The sequence below is a fragment of the Meriones unguiculatus genome, chromosome 18, assembly GCF_030254825.1.
Source record: "Meriones unguiculatus strain TT.TT164.6M chromosome 18, Bangor_MerUng_6.1, whole genome shotgun sequence".
NCBI lineage: Eukaryota > Metazoa > Chordata > Mammalia > Rodentia > Muridae > Meriones > Meriones unguiculatus.
In genome coordinates this window covers 29,808,200-29,817,797 of record NC_083365.1, presented here as the reverse complement: position 1 = coordinate 29,817,797, position 9,598 = coordinate 29,808,200, and the positions used below count along the sequence as shown (strand labels likewise).

Genomic DNA, 9,598 nt, shown 5'->3' with positions numbered 1-9,598 from the left:
TCCCCCTGAGGGGGGAGCAGCCTTACCAGGCCACAGAAGAAGACAATGTAGCCACATTTGATGTGAACTGATGGACTAAGATCAGAAAGGAGAGGAGAACCTCCCCTATCAATGGACTTGGGGAGTGGCATGCATGCAGAAAGGAGAGGGAGGGTGGGATCGGGAGGGGAGGAAGGAGGGGCTTATGGAGGGATGCAGAATGAATAAAGTGTAATTAATGAAAAATTAAAAAAAAGAAAAAAAAGAAAAGATAATTTAAGAACTTTAAATGATTTTCAAAAGTGGAGGAAAACATGAAGTTAGTCAATTTACATGGAGCACGTCTCGCCCCTGGAGGCAATAGTCTCCTGAACCTGCTCAGACCTCGGACACCACCACTGCTAGTTCTAGAACTGATGCAGGATGTTCCAACGAGGGGGTTAAGGCTTCTCATAATATTTCTTATAAGTCCACACCTGTTTGTTTATAACCCCCATTTTTATTCATTGTTAGCCAGATAGAGTCAAGTAATTGTGGTAATGATACCTGCTTTTTTGCCCAATGCTGGAATGCTAGTGAATTTACTAGCTGGTTACTCGCATGCCTCACTGAGTGCCTGTGCCCGTTGATGCCCCTCACGCTATGACTCTCTTCAGACAGAAAAGGGATCTTGGAATTACAGCCGCCATTGTTACTGCCTCTCATTGCGGCTGTTGGAGCTACCACCACGGCATTAGCCATGAGTCATACTATGCAGACTGCTCAGACCCTAAATAATCTTTTAGGCAATGTAGCCCATGCTTTAGATGTACAAAAAGGAATTAATGCTCAACTAAAAGGAGACTTGATGGTGTTCAATCAGAGGATTGACCTCGTGCAGGAGCAAATTGATACCCTATGGCAAATCGCTCAACATGGCTGTCAATGGAAGTATGCTGGACTTTGTGTCACTAGCATACACCATGAGAATTTTTCCCGGGCTGCAGATCTGTCTAAACAATTGTCTAGCTATATTTTAGGTAACTGGACTGAAGAATTCGATACTATGATGGAGCAGCTGAGAGTGGCCATTGTTACAGCAAATTCTACCAGAGTGGACACAGGACTAGCCACAGGATTATCATCATGGATTGCTGCAGCCTTGAATCATCTGAAGGAATGGGCGGGCATGGGAGCGTTAGCAGGCCTTCTGGTGTTGGTCTCCTTGGTTTGCCTGTGGTGTATATGCAAGATTAGAGTCTCACAACAGTGTAATGCAGCCATGATCATTCAGGCCTTTATAGCCATTGAAGCAGGACAGTCTCCCCAAGCATGGTTGGCTACCATAAAAAGCTAAAATGTTACGCTCAGGATGCGAGGCTAAGCACTGCACTCAGGGTCAGCTGCTTTGGACCCAGAGAAGAGCATGTCTGATTGCATGCAGGTTGATGCCCCAGGTCCCGCCTCTGAGAAAAAGGTATCTGACGGGTCTGATGCCCTTTGGGTGGATGACACCTAAATGAACATTGGTACAAAGTCCCAATTTATTTCTAGTATCAGAGATCAGACCTCTACTCTTGCCTGATGGGTCTAAAACAAAAAGGGGGAACTGTAGAGAGCTGTGTAATGCCTAGCCTTAAAGATGGAGCTGGTTTCTGCCTTCCACCTTCCCGATGGTGAGTGCTCTCTGTCACAAACAACTCCATATTTGGCTAAGGCTGAGAATCTGGCTTGCTTCTGTGTATGTGGACCTATCTGCATTGCCCATGAGGCACTCTGGGGTTGGCTACCCAGAGGCTATTTAAGCTGTGGGCTGGCTTTCCCCAGGGTCAGAAGATTGTTCAAGGTTCCTGAATAAACTGCATTGAGATGAACAAAAAAAAAAAAAAAAAAAAAAAAAAAAGATCAGAAAGAAGGAGAGGAGGACCTCCCCTATCAGTGGACTTGGGGAGAGGCATGCATACAGAAAGGGGGGAGGGTGGGACCGGGAGGGGAGGAGGGAGGGGTTTATGGGGGGATACAAAAGGAATAAAGTGTAATTAATAAAAGTTAAATAAAAAATTTATAAAAAAAAGAAAAAGTCAACTCCAAATAAAAATAAATGTAAAATCTGAAACTATTAAACTGCTTGATGACTATGGATTTTAACCAACTTTACAGTATCAACTATAAATTCTCTCCTGTGAAAGAGGCATCCAGAGTATAGGTGGCTCCCCTACCAGACTATTGCCATTATTACAGTAGTGCACACTTTTTGCCAGATAGGTTTGTATTTTCCTGTGCATGGTCCAGAGCTGGGAAAGACTATTGGAGCTGTTTCTTCCTCAGTACTCTGAGCAACTGTTAGCACCATGAATGGTATTGAATAGGAGGCAATCTCCATTCAATTTGGGATTGATTTCTCTATGTCCTGAAACCAAAGTATGTTGTTTGTTCATCAACAGGGTCTTTGCACATAGCTATAGTGTGCAAACAAAGGCAAAAATCAAGACTGTGGGTTATTTTAGACATCTCTGCAGCATCACTGATCAACAACAATATATATACAAATATATATAATATCCTTAAAATATGTTTTTTAAATGTCTTGTGTATTAACCACTGAATCAAGTACAGTCTACTAACACATGCATTCCATATGTGAGCAAATTTCATAATATTATAGAATACTAATAATAATTTAAAGAATAAGTTTAATACAAGATTGAGATAACTTTTAAATCTAATTATTCTTTATTCATGCATTTTATTATGATACTTTATTTATTTGATTTTTAAAAAGACAAATAAAGTTCACTGCTATTTCTAGTGAAGTTTATTACCTTGTTTCATCATTTCTTAATTTTTTTTCTGCCCACATTAGTAATTGTGAAGACACCCTTGATTAAGACATAAGTGATTAATATTCCATTGTGTAGATGTACCACAATTTCTGCATCCATTCTTCAGTTGAGGGGCATCTGGGTTGTTTCCAGCTTCTGGCTATTACAAATAAAGCTGCTACAAACATGGTTGAGCAAATGTTCTTTTTGTGTACTTGAGCCTCTTTTGGATATATGCCCAGTAGTGGTATGGCTGGATCTTGAGGAAGCGCTATTCCTAGTTGTCTGAGAAAGCGCCAGATTGATTTCCAGAGTTGTTGTACAAGTTAACATTCCCACCAGCAGTGGAGAAGGGTTCCCCTTTCTCCACAACCTCTCCAGCATGTGTTGTCACTTGAGTTTTTGATCTTGGCCATTCTCATGGGTGTAAGGTGAAATCTCAGGGTTGTTTTGATTTGCATTTCCCTAATGGCTAGTGAGGTTGAGCATTTCTAGTAATGTGAAGAGGGACTGCCTCTGACATAATCTGATTGGCCTGCTCTTTGATCACCTCCCTCTGGGGGGGGGGGAGCAGCCTTACCAGGCCACAGTAGAGGACAATACAGCCACTTTTGATGTGAACTGACAGACTAAGATCAGAAAGGAGAGGAGAACCTCCCCTATTAGTGGACTTGGGGAGTGGCATGCAAGCAGAGGGAGGAGGGAGGGTGGAATTGGGAGGAGAGGAGGGAGGGGCTTATGGGGGGATGCAGAAAGAATAAAGTGTAATTGATGAAAAATTTAAGAAAAAAAGGGAAAAAAAGAAAAAAAAACTAAAACCAATAACCTCTAATTAATATAAAAAATAAAATTATAATAAAAATTAAAAAAAAAAGACATAAGTGATAATGTTGGCCATTTAGCAAAGGAAGTAAACAATTTGGAGCATAAATGGTTGTATACAGATTTATACTCGGGTAAAATTTACTAATAGTTTAATCAAAAAATTAAATATGTGAATTTAGTGAAAAGTGTTTAGTAAAACTTTATTAAAACATAGAATAGTTTGATGACATTCTTGTATGGAATGATAATATTGAAATTTTATGGTGGAGGATTCACAGTATTCTGATGGTTGATTAGTAAATGTCATATTCTTTTTAAAATATTAAAATATATCTCTATTGAAGGCTTAGTAGAAATTCTAAACACAAACAGTATTTGCTGCTTTTAAAACTTTTTAATTCAGTCAGTCTTATGTGAAGAAATCAGTACACATTTCTAAATATTAGAAATTTTCTTTGGTACATAGAAATTTGCCTATGAACCTTTTCATGGCATTTTTCATCTCTTTATTTCTCAGTGTATAAATGGCTGGATTTAGGAGAGGTGTAAAAACAGTGTAAAATACAGCAAGAAATTTGTCCAACCATGTGATACTGAGGGGCCACACATAGATAAAGATGCAGGGCACAAAAAAGATCATCACTACTGTGATGTGGGCAGTGCATGTGGACAGGGCCTTAGATGCCCCATTTTTAGAGCTTTGATGAACAGTGATAAGGATATAGGTGTAGGATATAATCAACAGAGTAAAGCAAGTTACAGCCAGAACCCCACATTCAGCATTCATTAAAGTATTTAAATCATGGTAATCTATGCAGGCAAGCTTGATTACCAGTGGCATGTCACAGAAAAAACTGTCTATATCCCTGGGGCCACAAAAAGGGAGCTGCACACTCACTATCAGGTAACTTATACCATGTATAAAGCCGGCGGTCCAAGAAATCAACACCAACCCAGTACATCTTTTCAGGTTCATGATGCTTAAGTAGTGGAGTGGGTTGCAGATGGCCACATAGCGGTCATAAGCCATTACCACCAACAGCACCATCTCTCCTCCAGTAATACAATGGGAAAAAAAGACCTGGGAAATGCATCCTGCAAAGGAAATGGTCTTGTTTTCTCTGAGAAAGTCTGTGATCATCTTAGGAGTACTGTTTGAGGAAAGCCACATATCAACAAAAGACAGGTTGGCCAACAGGAAGTACATGGGAGAATGGAGATGGGGATCAGTGATGATTAAGGTCAAGATGACAGTATTTCCAGACACAATGAACAGATAAATAATCAAAAATATCACAAAAAGTAAGATCTGAATATTTTTTGAGTTGGTAAGTCCCCAGAGTATAAATTCTGACACCACAGACTGATTGCCTCCATCCATTTTACTCAGTATGTCCTCAGAAATAACCTGTAAAAAAAAGAGAAAGACAACTGGAGGTATGAATAGGTTACTTACTTTGAGAATTAAGTATGCAAAATGTAAATAGAAATCTAAGCCAGATATGAGTGAGATTGCTGCCCAAAGTGAAAGCTAATGCGTTATAAACAACTCTTCAAGAAAAGTTGAACAAATAGATAAGATAATACTGTTTTTGTAAGCATGTGTAATGATATCATTGAACATTAGTAAAATAATATCTAGGAAACCAATAACTTAAAATTTTTGCTTAAAACTAAAGTACACGGTGGGAAAAACTCATTGAGAAAGAATACAAAATGCCATATGAGATATACGCAGATATCATATTGAAACATTAAGCCAGGTTCAAAGTTACATATTAATGAACATATATCATAGAATTTATTTATTCAATTAAACTGATTGCAAAAATGCAATTGATTATACCTGTAGGAGTGGGTTTACCAAAGAAAAGCACAACATGTATTCAAACCTGATCTTGAAAAGTCATATGTAAAGCTGCTTCCCCCTCAGGGGGAGGTGATCAAAGAGCAGGACAATCAATTCATGTCAGAGACAGTTCCTGTGCCCATTATTAGGGAACCCACTTGGACATTGAAATTCCATGGGCTACATGTCTCCAGAGGTTCTAGGTTATCTCCATGCATGGTACTTGGTTGGAGTATCAGTCTCAGAAAAGACCCCTGTGCCCAGAATTTTTGGTTCTGTTGTTCTCCTTGTGGAGGTCCTGTCCCCTCCAGGTCTTATTATCTCCCCCTTCTTTTATAAGATTCTGTGTACTCCACCCACAGTTTGGCTATAAGTCTCAGTATCTGCTCTGATACCCTGAAGGAAGACAATGCAGCCACTCCTGATGACACGTGATAGACTAAGATCAGAAGGAAGGGAAGGAGGACCTTTCCCATGAGTAGACTTGGGGAGGGACATGGGTGAAGAAGGGGAGGGAGGGTGTGATTGGGAGGGGATGGGGGAAGGAGGTTGGGGGATATGAAGTAAATAAACTGTAATTAATAAAAATAAAGAAAAAAGAAAACAGAAAAGTCATATGCAGTTCAACCTTGGCACTAGAAAAGATTAATCTTAAATTGCACAAACAATATATATATATCTTATATATCTTGCAACAATTATATTTGAGAATCCTTAGACTTTGGAATATTGTGACTTCTTTTTTGACATTAATACCTATTTATTCAAATATATTAAAAAATGCCTATAGCTAGAGCATTAAATTTTGCTGAACAAGCATTTCTAAATATAAGTAGTATTTCCTTTTTTTGTTGCTAATTTCTTTATATTTTTAAATTTATTATTATTATTGATATTATTATTTTACAATTTATTGACTTTATATCCCAGTTGTAGTCCCTTTCCTCATCTCTTCCTGATCCCACTCTTCCTCCCACTTCCTTCTCTATATCTCTCCCCTAGTGCACTGATACATAAGGAATATTTTTAATTTTTCATATAGATTATTTTTTTAGCTTGAACATTTTTTAATATTAGTTACAGTTTATTAACTTTGTATCCCAGTGTAGCCCACTCCCTGGCACAGGGGTCTTTTATGAGACTGTCTCACCAACCAAGGACCATGTATGTATATAACCTAGAACTCCTGCTCAGATGTAGCCCATGGTAGCTCAGTATCCAAGTGGGTATCCTAGTAAGGGGAAGAGCAACTATTTCTGACATGAACTCAATGGCTGGCTCTTTGAACTTCCCCCTCCCCCCAGGAGGATCAGCCTTGCCAGGCCACAGAAGAAGACATTGCAGCCAGTTCTGAAGAAACCTGATAAGCTAGGGTCAACTGGAAAGGGAGAAGGATATCCCCCTATCAATGGACTTGCAAAGGGTCAGGGAGAAGATGAGGGAGGGAAGCTGAGATTGGGAGGGAATATTGTGACTTCTTGATATAAATTATATTGTATCTATCTTCAATGTACCAGTAGTATATGTTGTATTGTTACTTATCTATTGATCATAATATAGGATAAACATACTAAAATCTGTACACTTAAAGAAACTAAGTAAGAAGGAGGACCCTGAGTAAGACAGTCAATTCTCATTCAGAGGACTCAAATGGAATGGACATTGGAAGAAGGAGAAAACAAGAAACAGGACAAAAGCCTACCACAGAGGGCTTCTAAAAGACTCTACCAAGCAGGATATTAAAGCAGATGCTGAGATTCATGGCCAAACTTTGGTCAGAGTGCAGGGACTCTTATGAAAGAAAGGGGAGATAGGAAGACCTGGAGGGGACAGGAGCTCCACAAAAAGAGCAAAAGAACCCAAAAATCTGGGCCCAGGGTCTTTTCTGAGACTGATACTCCAACCAAGGACCATGCATAGAGATAACCTAGAACCCTTGCTCAGATGTCTCCAAGCAGGTACCCTAGTAAGGGGAAAAGGGACTATCTCTGACATGAACTAGGTGGCTGGTTCTTTGATCACCTCCCCCTGATGGGGAGTGCAGCTGTACCAGGCCACAGAGGAAGACAATGCAGACAGTCCTGATGAGACCTGATAGGCTAGGGTCAGATGGAAGGGGAGAAGGACCTCCCCTATCATTGGATTGGGGGGAGGGGTATGGGAGGAGAAGAGGGAAGAAGGGTCAGATTGGGAGGTAATTAGGAAGGGACTACAGCTGGGATACAAATGAGTATTTCTAATTAATAAAAAATAAATTAATTAGAAAAAAAGAATAGAATAAATTACATAAACTCCCAAGTATATCTATTCTTTGAATGACTGATGATTATGAAATTATACTTTCATTGATCACCAATTATTCACCTCAAAGCACAGACAGGATGTTTATATTAATCTAATTGACATTACTCAAGCTGGATGGTGGGTAATCATTTTCCATTTTCTCCTCCAATTAGTAATTCTCTTGTGATTTTTGACTTGTGGGCCTTATCATTTTTTATCCTTTGAAATCTTTAGGTGAGGGGAATCCAGAGGTGAACAATCAGATCCCTGATGCTATCATAAAAATTTTTTTTTTTACACTTCTGTTTTCTGAGAGCTCAGAAGGATGGAGAATGAATGTAAAAAAAAAAAAAAAAAAAAGTTCTGAAGACGTCAGCTAACACATCAATCTGCTACAGGTGTTTTATAGAGATTAACCAAATATGTAAGGGAAATATGCTAGTTAAACAGAAAAGTGTTAGTATTCTTTAATAATTTCTGTTTTTCCATACAGCAGTTTCTGGCTAACATGAAAATTTCTAGAATAACTTTTTTTTAATTATTTCTTTTCTTTCTTGAGATTATAATATAATTACATCATTTCTCCCCTTTCGTTCCTACAAATTATTTAATAGACCTACTCCATGCTCGCTTTTACATTCATGGCCTCTATTTCAAAGAATTGTTCTTAAGTGTGTATATGTATATGATGTAAATGCGTGTACATACATGTGTTTCACATATGTATTGTAATATGTATAGTAAGGGTTGATCATTTGGTATTGGATACCCTACTGATGTGTTCCTCCTGAGGAAGACATGTATTCCAACACTCAGCATTTTTTAGTTGCCTTTGTTCATTGTGTAGAGATGAATCTTCCTGAGCATTCTCCTGTGCTCTTTAAGATGTCTTCTGTTATTGTGTTTGGTTAGAAAGTTAAATAGAACTGTGCCACAGACGAAAGAGATTACCATCTAAGAAAGCAAGTACATTTATTTGCAGAGCTGTGTCAGACTGTCCTTTTTGCTGCAAAGAATAAAGTCTCTAGCAAGATCTTTTAAATTGGCTCCTCTAGTTGCCTCCTTTTACCATGTTCTCTAGTGTATCTTTAACCAGTATGGTTCTTAAAGTTATAGAGAGGTAGGGCACTACCGGATCATACATTAATAAATGTATAATATTTCATACTTGCTTCATGATACATTTTGGTGATGATGAGTTTTCAAAACTTTTTAATGATGTTACTCAGAATAAACATTTATCATATTCTCTAGTGTATCTAGAGTTCTCAAAGTCACAGGCAATGATTTTGTTGTTGAAATAAGCTCTTTGAGTAAAATACATCAATATAAGCATAAGCACACACATAAAAGATATATATATATATATGTACGATAAAATATATCATATGCATAAAGTAACAAATACATTTGCTATAAAATACATGTTCATGTGTGTGATTTAAAAAAATTACTGCTTATAATTTTCCTAAGTTTACACCTATCTGTTCAGTAACTATGAGATATACATATACAAAAGACATATTTGACATGCAAATTGTTTTTCAGTAACATAACAACCATTTCACACTTCTCTTGTCCAGGTGCTATCAGTATTTTAAAAGACTGAATGAAATAAAATAATCTATTAAAGTTTCTCTGTAATTTTTGCCTTTAACTTAGTAGCTATTCTAATGTTGGCTTTTACATTAACAAACATTAATGAAGTGAAGCAAACTGAATTATCATTTTTAGAGTCTAGAAGCAAACTAGTTCTCCTATGTGTAATGTTTTTCTATATTGTTTGCTCTTCATCAAAGTGCTTAACTTTATAATCATTGCAGTATTTATTTATTATTTTTATATAAGTATTTATGGATTT

General features: G+C 37.7%; 1 protein-coding gene across 1 annotated transcript; it reads right to left on the bottom strand.

Moving 5' to 3' along the window:
* Positions 1 to 4,047: 4,047 nt before the first annotated feature.
* Positions 4,048 to 4,986, bottom strand: LOC110563968 (olfactory receptor 4K3-like). Its single transcript, XM_021661227.2, has one exon. The coding sequence runs from the start codon at positions 4,984 to 4,986 to the stop codon at positions 4,048 to 4,050; it is 939 nt and encodes a 312-aa protein (XP_021516902.1).
* Between the last annotated feature and the right edge of the window lie 4,612 nt (positions 4,987 to 9,598).